Below are 22175 nucleotides of genomic sequence, written 5' to 3'. Positions count from 1 at the left end.
TAAATGATTGTACCGCTTATGCCGTATACTCTAAAGTCTAAATGATCAATGCTGCAAGCTTAACCACAAACAAAGGTTAGATCACATTACCTTTTTACTAGACCAAAACAATAACCTAATCCCAAAGTAACTGATTTCGTTTTTGGTTTTGTGAAATTCTGAGTGGCATCCAAAAAGTCCATTTGCGAGTCGACTTGGAGTAACCCTGTAAATTCCGAGATTATGAGCGGCATTTGAACGCAGCGCTGTGAGAGCGGGCGGTAACTGTCTGCAGAGCTCTTGCAGCCAGGTGCGCGATCGTCGGCGTCCCATCTCCGTGAACGCACAGCTAGCGCGGCCTTCACGGCTGCTAAATTGAGAAAAAGCTACGTTTTTGTAACCAAACTCGTAGCAATGGCGACTGAAACCGACAAGGTAGAGCCGGCGGACAGCGAACAGGAGGACGATGTCGAAGCTGTTTACGAAGTGGAGAGGATCATAGACATGCGAATGGAAGAGGTAAACCTAGAAGCTAACTGCTAACGTAGCCGCCTGGCTAGGTTGGCAAACATGGCTGACACTGCTTTCACTCTACTCTCACGACGCATAGCCCTCCTAGAACGATGCCCTGCCACTCTCCTTTTATCTACTATGTATTTTCAAGTGCATTTTGATGCATTGAACTCTTATTCTGTCACTGAAGTCATATGAAATTACTCTTTATGTTCGGGGCTCGTACAAAGTATCGTGTTTCTTTCTGTTGTTGTTTTTTTTGGTACAACTTCTCCCATGATGTCCGCTCGCCTCTCCCATGCTGGGGCCAAGGACGGACCCTTTGCAAGCTTGCAGATATTTTTCAACATGGGAGCTCTAGCACATTGGCATTATAGCCACTTTATAATCAAATCCTGGGGGAGCACAAATATATGTGTAGAAATAAACAAAACTGATCGGAAAATGAGATTGGTGGTTAGCGCAATTCCCACTCGAATTCAGAAACGCCTGTTAACGTTACGTAAATTTGTGTTTTCTTACCTTTTCTGTGCATTAATGCCACACTTAATGAAAATTACATGGTTCCTACAGGCATAAGAAGTCTTAAAATGCATTAAATTTGTTCATTTAGAAAAAAATAAGGCCTTATTAAATGGTGATAACATGTCTTAAATCAATCTAGCAATAGTATAGATATATGGTAGGATTTTAAAATGACAAACCAAATAAACATACTTTTCAACATTTGAGGTCAAATGTACACCTCCATGGTTGATTGTAAGTTGACGTACACAGTGAATTATTTTGAATGGTGTGTTTATCTTTTGGCAGTACTGTTTACAGAGTCGGTGTGTGTTCCACATTTAAATATTAACTTGCCCGTCATGTGAGTGAATCATGTGAAGTTAACATAGGCGAATAGATGTTTGAGAAACATTGTTTTAAAGCCATGATTGTGCTCAGCTGGATTTCATTATTTTTTTTCTCTGTTTTCAGGGCGAAATCCTTTACAGAGTCCGTTGGAAGAATTACTGCTCCGATGATGACACTTGGGAACCAGAGGCCCATTTGGAAGACTGTCGAGAGGTCTTGTTGGCTTATAAGAAGGCCAAACTCGAAGCAAAGGCCAAGAAAGAGGCAGAGGCCAAAAAGAGTGTGGTACGTCTAAGTCACAGTTATGATCACCACTGACGCATGGACGGCAGTTTAGATAAAGCATCTCATTTGTATTATCATTAAGACTTTGATGCAAATTCTGAAGTCTGAACATTACAGCGAAAAATGTGTTGCTTGAAGGAAAGCGCAGTTGGCACTTTCTTTTCAGCATTACAACTGCAACATTTTTTTAAAGGCACATTAAGTAAGTCAGTCCATTTGTTGATTCATGCCTCCAACATGTCTACATGCAATATAATGGGTCGTTCACATCCTTAGTCATGTTATCTCTTATTGATGATGTGAGCTGTTGTAGGTTTGCATGGTCAGATAATAGATAGAGCCAATTAGTGAGTTAAGTTTCCAGTTGAGTAAAATAGTTTTCTTGGCTACTACTGTAAATGCTTTGAGAATGAAAGTTTGTAGATGTTGTGGTAAAGTGTTGTTTCCCTTCCTGTCAGAAGCTTCCTACAAAGAGTGATCTGTTTGATGCCGAATCAACGAGCGACAGCGACAAAGACCGTCCCAACGAGGCGCCTATCAAGAAGAAGAAAAAGTTAAAGGTCCGGGAAGAGGAGGAGGAACCTCCTTCAAAGGAGAAAAAGAAGAAGAAGAAAGACAAACGGAAGGAGGAGTTCAAGCCTCTACCGGCACCGGAAACAGACGAAGAAGAGGAGAGACCTCCGCCTTTCCCATCTCCCTCTCCAGCCAAGGAGAAAAAGGCCGATTCCAAAAAGCGTGTGGTTGACTCTGAAGAGGAGGACAATGAGCCTGTTCCCATCAAAAAACACAAGAAGGAAAAGGGCAAAGATGGCGGGAAGCATAAGAAAGAATGGGCGGAAGAGGGGAAGAAAAAGAAAGGGAAGAAGGAACGAAAGATTGAGACCTCCGAAGATGAGGCGGCTGCTCCTCTGGAAGACAACATGAGCGACAGTCCGTCAGAGTCTCAGATGGACGATACTGCATCAACAGATAATGTGGTCAAATCTGCGGAAAAGGCACTTTTGGACGACAAGGCCATTCAAAAGAAGGGCAAATGGGAGGTAAAGCTCCAGGGGATTAAGGACCTTATCGTTGACAAAAAGAGCAAAAAGCCAGAAGTCGCCCTGAAAGAAAGCAGCTTTCAAAAACTAAAGAGCCTCACCTCTAAAAGCAAGGACGACGCTGCTCGACACTCGGACTCAAGTGATAGCTCCACCTTACATAGGAAAGCAAAGAGTAAAACTCAGGAGAGCACGCCACCAGTTGCACCAAAAGTCCCGTCTTCATCTGTGTCCTCTTCGTCTTCCTCGTCGTCTGTCACGGCCGCTAGCAGCACCAAGGGGAAGGAGGAGGAGAATGTGGCTAAGGAGGAAGTGTTGGGGCAAAAAGACGCCCCGGGTTCCACTAACCTGTTTGAGAAGTTCCTGTTAAACTGCGAGGCGAAAGACCGCGCCCCCCGCAGGCAGCCGGTGCATCAGCCCACCCCAGAAAGGACCATTAGCAAACCAACAAAGGTACAGTTCTATTTGTATCTATATTTACAGTTTTTTTCTGTTTTACATCATGTGACATAAAACGTTAAAGTTGTAAATGGCATACATGTTGACTTAGCTTGCCAAAAGTAAAATGTGTCTCTGGTTTGTCTAATTGAAGTTCACAAAATTTGATCCATATTGTTTTGAAATTGTATTAAATATTATGATACACATTAGCCTGTGTGAAGTGGTTTGCCCACAAAACTATAATGTGTTATTAACATTGTATTTTTTTTCTCCAAACATTAGCTAATTGGTAAGATTGAGAAGATCCCCAAGACAAACAGAGAGTCTCCAGCTCAGAAATCAGATCCTGAGAAGTCGGAGAAGACAAAGCAGACCAAGCAATCGGATGGTACGCACAAAACACAGACAGACCAGTGTTTTAAAAATAAATAAATAAACAACATTTAATAATCAATATTCTTTGATATTATTAATGACTTATCTGCTCCCCTCTTTAGCAGCGAGACCGAGCCAGAGTTACGGCTTCAGTCTGGACAGTGAGGAAAGGGGGGAAGGAGAGGATTCATCAGCGAAGGCCCGGCCCGGAGAGGAGGCCCGGGACCGGAGGGAGAGACCAGAGGAGCCTCGGGGTCCCAGCTGGGAGAGGAGAACCTCCACAGACGAGCGGAGGAAGAGGAGAGACGACAGTGAACCCAGACTCTTCATGGCCTGTGACGACAGCCAGGATAACCAGGACCCAACAGAGGCTGCTGACAAATCTGGTATGTTCAGGGTTTGACATAACAAATGGCCAGTAGAAGTTTATGACAGGCTACTTGATTGGCCAATAAGAGTCTGCAATGTGAGAATGTCATCGTTTTCAAGACACGTGAACGATTAAATGCATTGAGATTAGCTGAAATACATTCGGGCAAGGCAAAATGCAATATGTGATGAGCTGTCCTCTATACTGCTTTGAGCAGGATATCGATACGTAGCGGCCTGATTTAAAAAGATTTTGGGGCTATGCTCACACGTTGCCATGGTCCTCCACACATGAATCAATTAATAAATATGTTTGTGTGTGTGTTTTTAGTACACATGTGAATGGCAATTTATTAAATAATTTCTAGATTAATTGTAGTTACATAGTGCAAAGGGAAAGCTGTCCTCTTGTCAAATTTTTCAAGATGGATATTTTTACTAGCAGTCATATTTTGTATTCCTGCATGCAATTAAGAGGTTATTTGAAATTTGGTATGCAAGGTTTCAGCCTGACGACTAATAAGGTATCCATTTGCATTGTGTGTTATACAGACAAGGGCCAGGCCACTTTGAGTCTAGGAATGGACCTCAACTTGGACTGGATGACTCTTGACGACTTCCAGAAACATCTAAACGGGGAGGATGAGATCCTGTCAGGTCCACCGTTATCACCCAGTAAGTATTTCCATTTACGCCTTACAGCAGCTGTCTTTCTCTTTTTAACTCCGACTGACTACCACTGCTATCTAGAAGCAATCTAGGTGTTGGAGGAAACCACGGATGAATGGATAAATTAAAGTACAACCCTGCTGTTTTCTGAATTTATACAAATGTTTAGTTACATACTCATACCCAAACACATAGGACTGACCCATGATATTACTTCACTAGCAACATGACGGCATGAGCTAACCATCCAATGCGGGTTTTATATGATAGGCAGGATTATAAATTAGTATTTGGTTTGAAAAATGTATATATTCGCATCATACTGCAACAACAATCATCAAAAATATGGCATAAAGAAAATATTTTAAAATGGAAACTGAAATGATTTTAGTTTAACCTACATTTGAGTCAACTAAACAATTAACAAATGGATGCAGGATAAAAATGTGTAAACATATATTTATAATGGTACAACAAAAGAGATCCATAATGTTCCTGTCTTTCACCACACAGGCTAACACCCCAGATTGTTTATGTAGACGCATAGACAAATTACCATCAAGAATTGTTGTCCCACTGGGAGGGCCCTCTTGCTGTCAGCTCACTGCCATTCAGTTCACATATATTTTGCGAGTGGTTAATATAATGAGAAGTTCTAATGTCATCTATTGGGTGGTTTTTTACTTGGAAACCTTAGACCAGATCAGTCCATTCTAAATAAAATGTTTAGTTTTGTATTTAGTTTTTTAAATATTTTGTATCAAAGGAAGGAAGTTTGTATCGTTTGTGTAAAGAGGGGTAATTTTTCAATATTTTATAAAGTAAATTTGATTGTGAGATCTTTCTTTAAACCTAATTTGGCTCTACTCTCTTCCCATCAGGCGAGTTGCGGGATGCGGTGAAAAGTGGAGATTACATGGCTGTAAAATTGGCACTCAATTCCAAAGAGGACTACAATCTGGACCAAGAGGTATGTTCTATCCACTATGAAGTGTTTTGGTACATTTCTAAAACCATTCATTCAACCCATGTGTTTCTTGTGAACTGGGTTGTGCCTTATTTTATTTTGGGTTTTACATAATAAATGTTAATATTTTTTAGAGCCCTTAATTTTAAGACAAAAGCACATTTTGCAAGTTTAATGCTCGCACCTTGGTTGTCCCATATGTGTTGGAGTTGGTTTGCAGTCTTATATTTATGTGGATGAGCAGTATAACACATTGATGTGGGGGTCAGAAATGACACTAATATGGTTGAATACCGTATACTCATTTAGGTCCACTGCATTACAAATGCATGAACTGACATTTGTAAATGTACACTTTAATTTTGTGGAATAAGGAGCAACATAGTTGGAAATATTTGCATTTAGTTAAGCTTATCACTTAATTCTCGGGGACAATGCTCATTGATAAACATCACTGTAAATATGCCAGTGTTGGCCAAAAGACTCATTTTCAACCGTTGTCCTTTGGCCTGATGTCAAATTAGACAAGAAAACATAAAAAATGCAAAACATGAATGGATTAACAGTATAAAAAGCTTGGAATATAATGGCGATTAAATAGCAATGTTCCGCAGACAATCGACACATCCAGTTCAAACATGCAACCTAAAGTCACATTACAGGAAAAGAGCCAAGCAAATGAGAACACACAGGGCCAGCATGCAATGACTTAGTATGATGGCAGGTTTAATTGTTTGTAATCCATGTTTTAAGGGAATGTGCAAATGATGACATATAGGTGTTTATAGAAAAACGCTCTATCTCAGATACAATAATTTTGTGACATGATCCTATTTGCGACTTATGGAACCTTTTTGCAATATCTGATACATTTTCATGTTACACAAGTTAAAGTAGCAATGGAAAATACATAATCGTAAACATTAGGGCAATAGCTACCGATGGCTACATGCAGCAGAGATGACTCCCATCCTTGACATTAAAAGGATCTTAGTAATTAAGCCATATAGCGCTCATAGATGAAAGATATTAAGTTTTTTCAAAACTGTGCACCAAGGAACTCTCTTCAAGATCTGTACATCCTCAGACATTACTGTTTCATGTCTACTAATAATTCAACGCCTCAAGACATTTCCTCAACTCCAAAGCACCTTTTCTTCTACAACAAACTCAGGTAAGAGTGTGTCCTCAATGGCTTATTCTTTTTGTGGAATGTAAAATATTTATTTTAAAGCTATGTTGTAATAGTGTAGATATTTTTTTATATTTTACTAATAAAGTTTGATCAAAACGTTTATTCAGTTGTATTTTATTTTAAGGGACCAACTGTTTGATAATTGGTAGGTTTTAAAGTTAAATCATACCTACGATTAAAGGGAAATGTATTGATCTTATGTGGGCAGAATATGTTAAAAAAAAAATGCTCTTTGCTCTAATAATTAATCGCTATTGGCATCTCACCTTAAGGTAGTTTATTGTATCAACCATAAATTGTTTTAATGTTTCCTTTGATTAATTAGTATTTGATTATTGTTAACTTGTATGTAATAATATTCATTCTCCATAAAATATTTATAATGTGTGCACATTAGAGACTTTGGTGTCATCTTTTTTTCGCAGTGAACAAGACGGGAAGAAGACACTGAAAACATGAAGTAATACATCAAGATGAACCCTAAGAAGCAGGTACATACTGTATATGGTTTTAGAACATGTATCCTCATCCATGACATCCACATCCACAACATGTGCAGACGACATGCGGCAGTAAATATCATGCATTCAGGACCTTTTTATTTATTAATTGTTTTGCAATTAAACATTTTATAATCATAGATGACATCTTAATAGAAAATCCTTATGTCAGATAGTTTTCCATGTTTTGCATCTGTACCTGGCCTGTTCCTGTTAGGTTTTTTGTTTTGGTAGCAGATTTTACTGTGAAAACGCTGTTAAGCTAACCCATAACATTTTGTAAATCACCTCGAAAGTAACCATTTATTTATTTTGATTGCAAGACATGAATCATCTAGGTTTGGTGTCTTTGCATGTGCTGTTCTCTCAATGTAGCATTTCATCCAACAACCCATGACTACATATTCTTGGTTAGACATTTACTATGTCAAAACGCTGCTTGATCCAATAAAGCCATTAACTGTTCTCGAATGGGTCACATGTGGTTTTTGTACTGGAGATTTGAGAGGTGCCAAACTGATTTTGACACTGACTTTGGGCTAAAAAAGTTATCTGGGCCATCACATCGCCTTCTGTTTGAATGAGCCTGGATCTTGGTGGGGCATTGCCAAGGTGCTGATGCATTAAATAGAAATTGAAAAATGTGCATAGGATTTTAAAAATACCCAACAACTTTTACTGGACTTATCATCACCACCACCTAACAACCAAAATTCAAACCGGAATGTAGCATCGCCCCTCTCCCCTATATTAATTTCCCTAATAGGTCTCTGTTTTGAGTAAATTCAATCAAATAATTCATAAGGTCTTATTTGGCAATGAGACTTACATATACTTGTTCTTTTGCAGGGTTGTACTATTGGTGAGACGAGGTCATTTGAAGCAGAGGGGAGCTTGATTGAAGAGAGAAGTTCGAGGAATGCTGTTAGGTTGACTTCTTACCTTGACAGTGGAGAAAATGAAGAGGGTACTCCAAGATTAAAAGACAATATCCTACAAGATTTGGTTGATCCAAAAGATGGCGAAAAAATGCCAAGCTACGATACCAGTACAAACTCTGAGCAAGTGACAGCAAAGGATCATGAAAATATTCAGGAAGGTGGGAATGATATAACTGAACCCATAAACACTGGTTGTGATTCAGCTACCAAGCAGGAAAGTCAAGGAAAGGAAGACCAAAAGCAGGCACAGGAAGATAAAATGTCAGAAGAAGGTGATTTATCAAGTAAAATAAGTTTCAACTTTGATCATTCAAATCCAAACAGTAATGCAGAAGGCACCCTGACAAGGGTCGATGATGAAACGGAACAAAAGTGCATGAATCACGATCAAAGTTTGCTCAAGGACTCAAATGATGAGAAAGAGGATGTGGTAGCAGGTCACTCGGACGATGTGGTGGCAGGTCACTCGGACGATGTGGTGGCAGGTCACTCGGACAGTCCGGATAAAGTTCTGCTTGAGGCAGGCACAAAGGAGATTGCCAAAGTGCAATCACGGGGCCGCAGGAAAACTATGGAAAACAATCTACCAACACGATCCAGTTTAAGGACCTGTAAGAAAGTCCTTGAAACAATACCTAGCACATCAGATGATGAGATAAAAGAGCCATCCAACAAACACTTCTGTTTATATTGCAAACTTGCGTTTACCCATCTTGTAAAACACTTGGAAAGGAGACATGCTGAGGAAACAGATGTTGCCCATGCCATACACTTTCCCAAAGGTTCGAAAGTCAGACAGTCTATGCTTGACCAAATTCGATATAAAGGTGATTATGAACATAACTGCCAAGTTCTTAAAAGTGGCCAGGGGGAAATTGTGACGAAGACGCAGGTCAATAATCCCAGCGCATCTGTCCGTGACTTCCTGCCTTGCCAGCACTGCTTTGCTTTTTTTCGCAAAACTGAATTATGGAGACATGAGAGGTCATGTAAGGCCAGAAAGGGCGAACAGCATTTCTATCTAAAGACCCCAAAAAGCAAAGTCCACAGTGCTGCCTCCCAACTGCCTCCAATGTCAGAGTTGTTAACAGGAGGGTGTGAGGAAATTATGAACATCATGCACCAAGATGACATCTCAAAGCATATCAGAAATGACCCACTTATTTGTAAATACGGCACTGCGTTGTCTGCCAAGTATGACCATGACAAGTCTCAGTTTGCTTATATTGCACAAAAGATGAGGGAACTCGGTAGATTTGTTCTAGCTGTTAATGAGGTCGACAACAGTGTGAAGTACTTGCATGAAATATGTCTACCTTCCAAATTTGCATTGGCTGTTGAAGGAGCCAAAAAGGTTAGTGGATTCGATCCCAGTTCAACTAAGTTTAAAACCGTTTCCCTTGTCTCAAAGGTCGGTTACTCTTTGAAACGAGCTGCTGAAATAGCTTTTGGGGAAAGTCGCATGACGGAGGACAGGGAAACTGAAACTGAAGTGAAAAAGTTCATACAACTGATGGATACAAAATGGAGTCAGTGCTTTTCTCGCAAAGCCCTTGCGTTATCTCTGAAGCAAGAAGTCAAGAAAGTGGAAGTAGACAAATCAACTGTGACAGAAGATTTGATCAAACTCCACAGGTTTATCACAGAGGAAGAAAATGAAGCCAGGAAGGAGCTGAAGGAAAGTCCAAGTTTGTCAACATGGAAAAAGCTTGGTGAGGCAACTCTAGCAGATGTGTGTCTGTTTAACCGAGGAAGGATAGGAAATATTGGTAGATTGCTCTTGGAAACGTACACCAACCGAAAGAGTAGGGCATCATTTATGCCTGCTCCAGATCAGTTAAGAAGATGCACAAAATTGGAGCTTGACATTGGTGCCAGTTTCACCAGATTGGAACTAGAAGGTCAATATGGAAGGAACATGCTGGTTCTGCTTACGGACAGGATGGTTTTGTCTATCGACCTACTCGTTCAAAATCGAGAACAAGCAGGTGTTTCAAAAGCTAACCCATACCTGTTTGCACGGACTGAAGGTCCATCCTTCATCAGAGGATTGGATTGTTTACGAAGGGCTGCAGTGGAATGTGGAGTTAAAAACCCAGAGGCACTTCTGGACTCATCACTAAGAGAGCAAATTGCAAGCTGCTGGCAGCTTATGAGCCTCAGTGAACAAGAATTGGATCAAGTGGCCATGTTGGTGGGAAGGAGCAGCCAGGAGTGTTGCATGCTCTCAAAAAATGCATCAGAGCTCGAGGAAGTAAGCAAGCAGCTTCTTAAAATAAATCGAACAGTGCCATCCACTCCACCAAGCACTGAAAACGATGGTGAGTACCCTTTGTATCCTTTTTGCATCAATGTGTTCTTTGATTGTAAAGGTTAGACAGCAAAGACCTCAAAGTATAGTTCAAATTTTACAAAACAATCCCAACTCCCAAGTTCACTTAAGGCCAGGACACACTTGTCCGACTACCCGAAAATGAAGTCTGCCGTTTCAGGCAGCTCCAGTCTGCCCGTCGCGGCCAAAAAAGTGCCAAGAACACACCGAGCCGACTACTGACTTTCCGTACGCTCTGCGCTTGCGCGGGACGTAATGTCTCCATAACAGCATGCGGCGCTAATCTGTATTGTGGCCCAAAAAAATACAGAAGCCGGAAATGATGTGACAGCTCTCTAGACCATAAACATAGATAGAAATACGTATTTATATTTATGGACCATAAAGAGCACCATTTTTAGCAGAGAGTGTTGAGCATGATGTCGAGCAGTCAACAAGGGTTGATGCATGTGAGTACTTGATGAACGAAACAAACAAACACATTAAAACAATGGCTAACTGTTGTTAGCTGTTTGTGCTACCGCCTCACTTTCGGGCTTCACTGATTCGCTAGCCCTCCACCAATCAAATTGTTCCAACTGAAAGAAGCCAGACGACGACCGACGTCACGGCACACACCAAACAGATTCGTGTCCCCGCCCCTTCCAGACTCTCCGACGGCGATTATCGGGCCGGTGTGTCCTGGCCTTTAGTTGTTCCTTAATTTTCAACTGTATCACAGTAGCAGATCAAAGTTAAATCACTTCATTGTTGATTGGGTGAAGATTTTTTTCTCTTAAATAATCATGATTATCTACTCATTTCCTTTAGGAACTGCTGAGAAGCCTGCTTTGAAGAGAAAACCCTGGAGTGAAAGGGAGCAGACTGCAGTGAAACGTTACTTGAGTGATTTTATCACAATGCTGAAGGTTCCAGGCAAAAAGGAGTGTAATGCTTGCATAGCTGCCGAACCAGATCTTAGTGGAAGATCTTGGACAGATGTCAAAAACTATGTGCACAACACAATACAGACAATGCGGAGGAGAAATAACCAGCCAAGGTCTGATGGGATTATGAGTCCAAAAACTGAAGTCGAAATAAAAAAGGAAGATTTGGAAAATGCAACTGTTATCTGTGGTTTGACAACAGTGAATACAGATGACCTGAGAGAAAGTTGTATGACAATAGCATCACCAACCAACTTGAGAGAATCCTCAACAACATTCTCCCAAGAGATAACCAGTTATGCGTCCTTGTGTTCGACTAGTACAAACTTGGTCCATACGAGTCAACCACTGATTTCTTCTTTCACACCATTGAATGCTACTGATACACAAGTGGTTCCTACATTTACTCCACACAACACTACAAATGCACTAATGCCTCCTGCATACACATCAGAGAACCTAAATATGCCAATGTCTCCCACCTATACACAGACTGCCACAAGTATGCAACCTCCTTCTGTGTATATGCCACAGAACACTTCAAGCTCACAAATGATTCCTAATTTTAGCACCCTTAATTCACCATGTACTTCAATGATCCCCTCATTCACGCCTCTGAATACAGCAAGTGCATTCGAACCACTAAATGACAGAAGTAGGCCTATTGTTTCTTCTTTCACACCTCTGAACCATTCAAGTACACCAGTTTACCCCACAAACCCACCTACAACTGCACAGGTTGTCCCAACAATCCATAGACAGAGTGTTGCTGACAGAACAATGGTGCAGGGAAGTACTCCAATGTCCACTGCAGGAAAACAAGGCACTTCAGCTGACAAGCCTCAAAAGAGACACAAGAGGTTGTGGAGTGAGGTGGAACAGGCAGCAGTGAGGCGACAGTTTGGAGACTTCTGTAAACTGGTGAAAGTGCCAGGCAAAAAGGAATGTGATGCATGTTTAGCTGCTGAACCTTCCTTGAACAGCAGAACATGGAGGGAAGTCAAATATTTTGTACATAATTCAATTCAGTCACTGAAAAGAAGAGGGCATCCAGTTGCAGCAAAACAAAGTGGTGAACAGGAACCAGAGACTCATAATCAAAACATTGAGTCGGAAGGCCCTGTGTATCTGTCCCTGTAAATATTTGCAACGGACTTGCTATCAAACAATAAGTGATTATTGACATTTTAGATGTGTGTGAGAGTTGTGGCTTTGACCTCATTCTATCGGACTTGAGAAATCAGCAGAAATTGTTGTTAAATGTCCTGTCAATGAACTTCAGTCAGTCACACTTTTTAAGGAGTTCCTGGAGTATTCAGAGTCAAGTCTACTGCGACAAAGCTATTGTTGTACTGTTGCATGAACATACACTAAAAAGGGTGAAACTAAGGACGTTTTTTGCTGTAGCTTTGGATCAAAAGCTGATATTAATGTTTAGTATGGTTTAATTGCATATATGTATGTAACACTGTCAAATTGTCTGGTTATCACAGGTTATCTTCAGTGTTCTAATTTAGATGGATGATCATGTCGTAAATGTGAACCTCCTTTTTTTTCAGGATTTGCAACCTGCCACTAGTCATTGGCTTACCCACTGTGGCACCAAACACGCTTTCACAATTTCAAACACAATATCCAGCCACTATAAACGGGTTGTTTCCCACTGTAGACTGAGCAAAGGTAGCCTCAGTGACTACATTTCTAGAGGGATGTTTACCTTTCTTTATTTCAAAACTTACTCACACCTAACTTTCTGTCTATAGTGAATGGTTTTCAGTAGCATTTTTATGTATTTTGATGATTTAAAAAAAAGCAAAACCTACCAACAAATCTTCGCAGCCTGTCCCTCGTACATGATAGATGTGTTTTGTTTTGCCTTACGTAATTCCCAAATGCCTCGCCCAAGTGTGCTATATTTCTGCTTTATCCAGTAGCCTATATTGTAGATGGCCCCTGATAGCCTGATGCAGTATTGGTATACCTTCCTTGCTGATGAGAATTAAGAGCTTGATATGTATACCTCATCTAAATTTTTTTTTTTTTCTTTGTTTGATCATGCAAGTTAAAACTCCTCTGAAATGTTTGGTTGTATTTGTCAAACTCTACAGCAACTGTGTAGACGCTTTTATTACTTAATTGTAGTTGGTGTACTCAAATTTGAGGTATAGAACACCGCATTGGTCTCGTTTGGATGTTTGTGACATAAATATCCAGTTGCCAGTATCAGATTGCCTTATAATGCTGATTATTTGCTTGATAACATTGTTTTTATATTCATTTTGTTTGCATCTAACACACAGCATAGTAAGTACAATCATGATACATTTTGTGAGCTGTTATTCATGAATAACCACCTTGGCCAGTAAAATAGTAGGTTGGAAGTTAAATGTAACTACAAAAGTTGAATACATGACAAGAATTGATAAGAAATGTATATATTTAATCTAAAGGGATGGGCATAGATTTTAGCCTGGCATTCCCAGACCTGCCACTAGGCACTTGCAAATTAAATTTGCTGCGCCTGTATCAGGGTCTGGATTTCCAGGCTACATAGATTTGGCAGTGTACCAGACATTACAGTGGATCAAATCAGTTTTTATTTATACAGCCCAATATCACAATAGACTCAGTTAGCTTCACAAAATGAAAATGTTACTTAACTTCCTTGTGGATAAGAAGGTAACTAAATTGAGATTTTTCCTTATATCGCTTTTAACTGAAAAGCATTTAGGTAATAACTAGAACATTACACACTTCATTTTATGTATTTGGTTTGTTTCTGTTGCACATAAACCTTGTTTTAGCTTTTAAACTGAAAAACATTTTAACAAAGGTCTTAACTGCATTTATTACTAATAGCAGACTGCTTGTCACAGGGTGTTATTTGTGTTTGTGAGGTGTCAGATTTTATTTTCAGAAGACTGCACTGTTTATTTTACACTGTATATTCAACAAAGAGTCTGGACCATCTATCGCTTGGATGCGTCAGTAGACACCTGTACATGTCTATTAGCATTTGCAGTCATTTTCATGTTTATTTTTTGTTTTGTTTAAAAGGAGCAGAAGTTATGGTCAAAGCTCCAGATAGCACTCCTGTTATTTGTAACAGTAAAAGGCTTTTGTGTTATCCTATGAAGGGTGGAGGTGTGTTGTTCTACCTTTAATACCAAAGCCAGTAGTGTCAGACATGTAAAACCCTGACTGTGAGCAGGGTTGCAGACCCTGGTGATCCAACTCATGTTAACTCATTCATTCTTAACGGCATACAGATTTTCCTTTCAGAAAGGAGGTATATCTTTGTAGCAGTATAATCAGTTGTTGGAATTGCGCCCCAGTCACAGTTGTTTGGAAAATGAGTACGGTATGTTCAAAGGTCTACAAGTGATTAATGCTCGTTCAGACACTACCATTGCTCTTTGGTGTTGCAGAACAAAAAAATTTCCTGTATATTAGATAGCTTTCTCTCATTGCTGTTGTAAATGCACACAGTGCGTGTTACTCTTCATCCTGTTAAGTTGCCTTCAGTCAATGCTTCATATCAAGTATTGTAAGAAACATGTAACTTCTGCTTGTACAATAAATGCTTCTTGGCTTAAAACTTTTAATTATGTTGAAGAGGTTGTGGATTTGTTTTAACACGCTTACATTTGAATTGTTTTTGCTTTCTTATTTGATAATCAATACTAACACACACACACACACACACACACACACTTGATCAAAATATCCTGCAGGCTTTTAAAAATTTCAAATGTAAAAGACATTGATATCTTCAGCAAACCATTTAGTTTTTTGTTCATTTTTAAGGAGGTCAGAGAGGAGTTGCTTATTTTAATGTGTGTGACATTGTAGCTTTGTATCTCTCTGTCCCGTCCACAGGATGTCAGTGGTATGTCCCTGAGCATGCTGGCAGCAGCAGGGGGGCAGGATGACATTCTCAGGTTGCTGATAAAGAAAGGGGTTAAGATGAACGGGCGACAGAAGAACGGCACCACAGCCCTAATGCACGCTGCTGAAAAGGTAATGCAGCCCCTCCCCCAAGATGAGACCAGGGGCTTTGATTTTACTATGACATACAGTACATTGTATTTTATTTAGGATAAATAGCTAGGATATCTCCTTCCGAAGTACTGTAGTTGCACTTAAAATAGTTTATTCGGTTTTTTTTGTGTATTTTTTTTTGTGTTTTTTTTTTTTTTTTACAGATGCTTGTGTCAATTGATGCAGGTTTAAAGTTAAAAACACTGCAGGTGCACCATAATTTAATTTCCAGAATAAGCTGATCATTTCATATTCTCATGCAGTTTTAACAAATACGCGCAAATTGCAGGACACATACATTTTATTCCAGTTTCAGGCTCAAATCCATACAGTCACCACTTGTGTGTATTTTCTAAGCCCCTTTTAATTTAATTTGCATCCATCAGAATTTCTTAACGACTGTTGCTATCCTGCTGGAGGCTGGTTCTTATGTCAATGCCCAGACAATGGGTGGAGAGACGGCACTGATGAAGGTATGTCCACATTTCACACACAAACCCTTTGTTTTGACACAGAACAATGAATCGAGTTTGACCATTTATACAAGACATGGGTTAACCCCTTCATCTGTTCTTTCAACTGCAGTTCCATGAAACCATAAAATGATATCACATTATATGAAGGCTATTTTTCATAGTTGTCAGTTTCATTATACCGTATGCGGGAAATTCAATGCGCTTTCCTGCCAATAGTCACACTATTCCACTGATATTGTGCAAATGTGGCATAGAAATATAGACTGCAAGTAAATGTAGATGTGAACAACGGAGGATTCCAACTTGTAAGAAAATCAGTTTTTGCAAATGTTATATGAGGAAGGAAAACGTATTCATTACATTTGTTAATCCACAAAAAAGCATGTGTTTGTTCAATTGCTCAGTTGATTTCGATGGGTTTTTTGTTTAAATGTTATCCATGGTACAAGACCTCGTAAATGGCCTCATGGCAAACATTTATTCTGATGGCAAACATAATTATCCTAGATCACGGCATTGTCTCAATCTTCCTTCAGGCTTCTTATTTAGAGTGATTTTCAGTCATAGGATCTGTACATATTGAGACACAGGCTGTTTTGGTAGCTAATGTCTCTCCTGTCCCTCATTCCAGGCATGCAAAAGAGGGAACACTGACGTAGTGCGCCTCCTGCTGGAGTATGGAGCTGACTGCAACACTCTGTCCAAACACAAGAACACCGCCATATACTTCGCCAAGCTCAGCAACAACCTGATGGTTTGCGACCTCATCAAGGACCACATCAGCATGTGAGTGCTAACCACTGCAACTATTGTACAACACTGTATTTCTAGTAGACACTAGTAAACAACAGGTACATTGGGTTGGAGTCTTAAAGACCCGGTAAACCCAAATCCACAAAATGCTTCTATGTACTTTGGGGAGTTGGTTGCATGATAGCAAGCATCTGAAGAGATAGAGCATATTTATCAATCCAAATTAATTAATATTGCCATGGAGCTCGTTTAATACAACCACGCCCACACAGTCCTGTCAAACGTTCTAGTAAAAAAGCTGCTTTTTTAACTTGGTTTTATCATATTTATGGACATTTGTTTTTAATCACATTTTTGAGAAAGGTTTTTGAGACACCCAACTTTGACATTGTATATATATTTTTACTATTTTAGACCAGATTTCCAGAGGCTACAAATCAACTCCCTGCTTTTTGGTGTTGGTTTTGTATTCACATGCGTTGTGCTCATAAAGTAATTGTTTTTCTCTGCCCATCTCTCCGTCTCTCAGGCTTTCCAGTGTGGCGGAGGACACCATCCGAGCGTACTTTGAGTCTCGTCTGGTGCTGCTGGAGCCTGTCTTCCCTCTTGCCTGCCACAGGCTTTGTGAGGGACCGGACTTCTCCATGGAGTTTGGCTTCAAGGCACAACCACAGCCAGAGGGTAAACACAGACTCTCAATGTCGAGGTCATCAACTCTGTTAACAGCTCATTGCTTATCTAAATACCGAGCTAAATCATCCCATACAACTTCAAATATTTTTTTAAGAGAAATACAGTTAAACAGGATAATAAAGAAAATACCAAAACCGTGAGCAAAGAATGGCTAGCACTGTTGAAAAAAACTCAAGAAGTCTTAATGGCCTTTCTGTTCTGATAATCAGAAATTGTTGATATATAAAGTTCTACTTCTTTATTCAACAGAACTTCAGAGATGTGGTTTGTTTGTCTGTTGTCATCGCTCCTTTTGTCGACATGTAGTCAACTTGGTAGAAGACTTGTAACACTATCAAAACTTTTTATCTTCGTCTTCCTCTCACACAAAACCTCTGTCCCTCCCTTCCATTGCAGGCTCTGGAATCCTCCTCTTCATCTTCCACGCCAACTTCCTGAATGAAATCACAGCCAGACTGTGCGGCCCCTGCAGCGTTCACGCCGTGGTGCTCAACGACAAGTTCCAGCTGCCCATCTTTCTGGTTGGTTCTTTATTTTATTTATTTATTATTATTATAAATTGAAGAAATGCAGACAGACCTTCTCATCACACAGCACTTAATTCATTTAATGTATCTTTGTCTTTCAAATGTTCAGGATAGTCACTTCATCTACTCCTTCAGCCCGGTTCCAGGCATCAACAGACTCTTCATTCGGTTAGCAGAGGCACCAACAGCCAAGGTCACTCAAACACAGTAACACACACATGTTTTTGGATTTGAGAATATTGAGCCATTCAAAGGAAGAATAAATCTGTCAGACAGCAGGTTTAGAGAAAATCTTGTCGGGTTATGGTGATATTATATATAGGGGAGAACGGGGTAATGTGAGACACTTTGCTTCCCTCTATGGGAGCTAAAATGATTTATCAGTCAAATTTACACATTTCCCATTCATTCAGGATGTTTCCTAGAAAAGGGCATTAGCAGAATTTTTTCATGACAAAGGGCAGTGAAAATATGATTGTTTTAAAAAAAGTTGTCTTGTGTCTCAGTTTACCCCAGCTGTGGGGTAAACTGAGACAGACCAGAGAAATCAAGGGGGTAAACTGATTCACTGACTTTTTCCACTCTGAAACTACCATAACAACGAATGTTGTAACAGTTACAATCCTGACAGCTAGCTTGAAAACCAAATATTATAATGTCCCCCGCCATCTTTGCGTCCTTGTTTCACGGTGCCACCTGTATTGAGAAAGTATTGTGCAGCTATGAGGTAGTGAAGTTGAATGATGGTGACCGTGAGTTTATGTAAAGGTGTTAGATCTCATTATGTGAATTCTCAGTGTCGTAACAGTAATTAACCTTGGTCTGTGTCTCAAACTATGCGGTGTAGGGTCCTTGAATTTGAGGGAATTTGGCCTTTTAAGGGTAGGGAACCCTGAACATACCTTGCAAGTTGCTTTTAAAGCCACAGTTTCACAGCCTTCTTCCGGTGATAAAACGTGTCCTAAAATAGAAAAAAACAGTTGAGCTATGACTAGCTCTTCCAGTCTGAAAAGAAATGTCCTTAAAATCTTAAGTAAAAGTTTAAGTAAAAGTAGCAATACACCAGTTTAGAAATACTCTTTTGTGTCAAAAAATCCCATGAAAAGACAAAAATTACTCAACCCAAAGTATTTTATCCCGCCTACTTTCCTACTCCTTCATTTCTGTTGCACTGATCCCTAAGGAACCGTTTACATAGCAACATTTTCAACAAATGCAAAACAATTTTAACGTCTTGGGCCGATCGTTAATAACATAACAAATGTACGGTGTGCTAACTCCTTTCTGTCTTTTTTTCCCCAGGTCAAGCTCCTCATCTGTGCGTACAGAGTCCAGCTGCAGTGATCATGTCAAAGGTCATACCGAGCCTGGCCACAAAGTAAAACACACCAATAAACACACAACCACACATACCAAGCAACAGCAGCTGAAACGCTTGGCCAAGCTCGTTGTCTTCTAAGAAGAGAAGAGTTTGTTGGATCCTCGACGTCGTAAATCAAAAATAAAAAGCCGGCTCCCTATGACGTCATAGCAAATTCTCAAAAGACTGAAGCTCATTGATGAAATATGACCTAAGCCTCGCATTGGCCTACATATTCAGCAGAAATCAGTTGATTTTATGAGGTCGATTTAAAACTTTTAGTAACCCGTCCATTCGCTGGTGATACAGTCACTACACAAGCTTCTTTGTAGAATATGGCAGTCAGAAACTCCCTCCTCTCTTACTAACTTCTGAGACAGAATCCCTCCTAGTTTATTGTGCCTTTCTCCGAGGATATGATAGAAACGTGTGTTATGCGTAGCCTGTGTGTGCGTGTGTGTAGATTGACAAATTTAGGGTGCATTTGAAGAACACAAGGAATTTCAATCACCTTTCTCTTCTTTTTAGCATTTTTCTTGGACAAATGCTACCCCACTGAAGTTGTTTTTTTCTGATAACTGATCACATTATAAAAGACTTACTTCAGTGTATTAACATGTGTACCGGTACCCCATCAAGATTTGTATTGTCGTCCTCATGTAGGAAAAGTCAGTGAAATCTCTCTCATAAATGAAGGATATGTTATTAAAGTTTGTTTTGAACCTGGCATTGAAAGCAAATGAGGTGGGGAAAAATTGTGTATTTCTACACCCAGTGTGAGATTTAAATTGTGTTTGCTTGTTCACCTAGATTAATAGAATCTTCTGCTTTCACAAACTCCAATCAGCCATTTTTTTGTGTTTTTTTCATTTGGTCACTTATTTCACTTGTCAGTCCCAGCACTTCGGAAAGAGAGAAAGAAAGGTAAGCAAGACCCAACTCTTTTGGCAACATATGTGCATCCTTACAATACTTTTCCACAAGTTAATACTCGAGAATGAGGTGATTTAAAAACAAATATGTTGAGCTTTTTAATGAATGAAGAAAAGGTAATTTTTGCATTCATAAGAGTTTCTGTTTATATTTTCTGGTCTGTACATATTCACATGCTATATAAATATGCATATAGAGCTATAAAAAGTCATCTGATGGAAGATAATGTTTGGTTGTTTTCTTTTTTTTTGCCACTAGGAGTGTGTTAAATTATTAAGTGTGTACAATAAACAGCTCTGTTAAATTACTTTTTAAGGGCTCAAATGTCTCACAATAGGTTGGCTGCCCTGCTTGGGCAGAAGATTTAGGGCTTTTAATTTGAAAAGTTTCGAGTTAGTCACCTACTGATCTCTGTAGAATTCAGACAATATGTTTCGCAGAAACTTCAAAACTCTCTGGCAATCTTATTATCTGGATTTTAAAAAGTGTAGTTAAAGATAAAGGAGCCCCTCTATTACCAGAAAAATTTTGTGAGAACACGCCCTACATAGTTGAAGCTGTGTGATATCGCCAATGAACTCAGCTCAGGTCTGTAAAGGTTGGAGCAATGCTGGGTAAATGTGTGTAATGAACCACTGTTGCTGTCGGAACCGTTACATTGATTTGTCCTTTCCGCACTGCCTTAATATCCACGCTTTCATATTTTTGTCTAATCTAAAAAGTACAGGAGGAATTTACCTAATTGTACTATTTTTTGGACTGTTAGAAAACATAACCAGCCCACCTGTAAATCTGACTCCTGTTTCTTTTTAAACCGTCATTATGATTGAGACTTTTCAAATGGATCTGGGCTTAAAATAGCTTTAGACCAACTACATTTTTATGCTTGAAGAAAAATGTAAAAACTATACTAAAACTAATATAACAGAAATGTTAACAAAACACTCCATTATTTAACCTGGTGTGTACTTTTATTGATTACACAAACAATTCCAAAGGGTGCGATATGATTTTCACAATCCATGGAAATGATTAGAAGTCAGTGGCTACGTGGAAGATATGGACTAAGGAAAGATCTATCGACTACATCTTTAACTTTCAAGCCTGCATTCAAAGATTGCCAACAGTAATACACAATATATAGGCCGTGAATTTGAGAAAAATGTGGTCCGTTAAGAGCAATATGATGGAGCTGTTTCATAAAGACGTGTCTTTTTTTTTTTTTTGTGCTGATAGTTTAAACCCTCATAGTTTCTCTGACATCTTTGCCAATCTCCTATTACTCCTGTCACGCCATATTCACCTTTGACTTTTTGGTTGTTGACAACTATTGAATGTTCCTGCAGTTGGACGTAAGCAATACGTGTGAGAAAGCGTGATCCCAATGTGGTTTGTACAAAATCCAGTTACTGCTAACTCTGAGGCTGTTTCTCTGTCAAAATAAAAAGTGTACATATATTTCCACAATGGTTTCTCTGACTGTATTTGTTTGTCACATGGGAAGGTTTTTTTTTTTTTTTTTTGTATCAAGTTGGGGTTGGTATACATAAAAATAGCTAATTTATTTAGTTGTGTTGTACTGAACAGATTTGGATGTTATGTTCTAACCCTTCACCAATCCAAAAAATTGTTAAGAAAAAACAAGAAAGCTGGTATAACAAACATTTATATTTAATGAGACCAATCTTTGGCAGTACTTTTACTTATAAACATTGTCCCATTCCTTATTTTAATATCCTCCTTACTGATCTGTGTGGACGATTGCAATGTGTGTTCTTTATTATGGCATTAAATATTTATGATGTTATTTCAGCTTTGTTTTTTCCTAACAATCTTTTAGTGGCTATCATAACAGAAGAATGCTTAGTAATAATCAACAGATATCAAACAGTCTGACTTTCATACAAACTTCTACAACTAGGCCTACTTTTAAAAAATGTATTTAGTTACATTCAACCACCATAACCATATTGTATTTGAAAATAATTTCTAGTGATTTAAACTC

The 22175-nt window shown here is 39.3% G+C and overlaps 1 protein-coding gene across 2 annotated transcripts; it reads left to right on the top strand.

Annotated features, from left to right (window-relative positions):
• Positions 1–307: 307 nt before the first annotated feature.
• On the top strand, positions 308–21611 carry mphosph8 (M-phase phosphoprotein 8). 2 transcript variants are annotated; one of them, XM_080038369.1, is made up of 14 exons: positions 308–498; positions 1471–1632; positions 2094–3125; positions 3396–3501; positions 3611–3874; positions 4410–4532; positions 5408–5496; positions 15267–15407; positions 15815–15901; positions 16536–16690; positions 17187–17338; positions 17747–17871; positions 17987–18070; positions 19180–21611. In XM_080038369.1, exons 1-14 carry the CDS (start codon positions 394–396, stop codon positions 19219–19221), a joined length of 2667 nt encoding a protein of 888 aa, XP_079894495.1. In that variant the 5' UTR covers positions 308–393; the 3' UTR covers positions 19222–21611. The 2 variants fall into 2 exon arrangements, with proteins under 2 accessions (XP_079894495.1, XP_079894494.1); XM_080038368.1 differs by lacking the exons at positions 15267–15407; positions 15815–15901; positions 16536–16690; ... (2 more) ...; positions 17987–18070; positions 19180–21611 and adding exons at positions 8038–10450; positions 11272–14964.
• Positions 21612–22175: the final 564 nt, after the last annotated feature.

Source organism: Ammodytes marinus, assembly GCF_949987685.1.
Source record: "Ammodytes marinus genome assembly, chromosome: 12".
Taxonomy (NCBI): Eukaryota; Metazoa; Chordata; class Actinopteri; order Uranoscopiformes; family Ammodytidae; genus Ammodytes; species Ammodytes marinus.
Note: the sequence above shows the minus strand (reverse complement) of the source record. Positions and strands in the feature narration are given on the sequence as shown.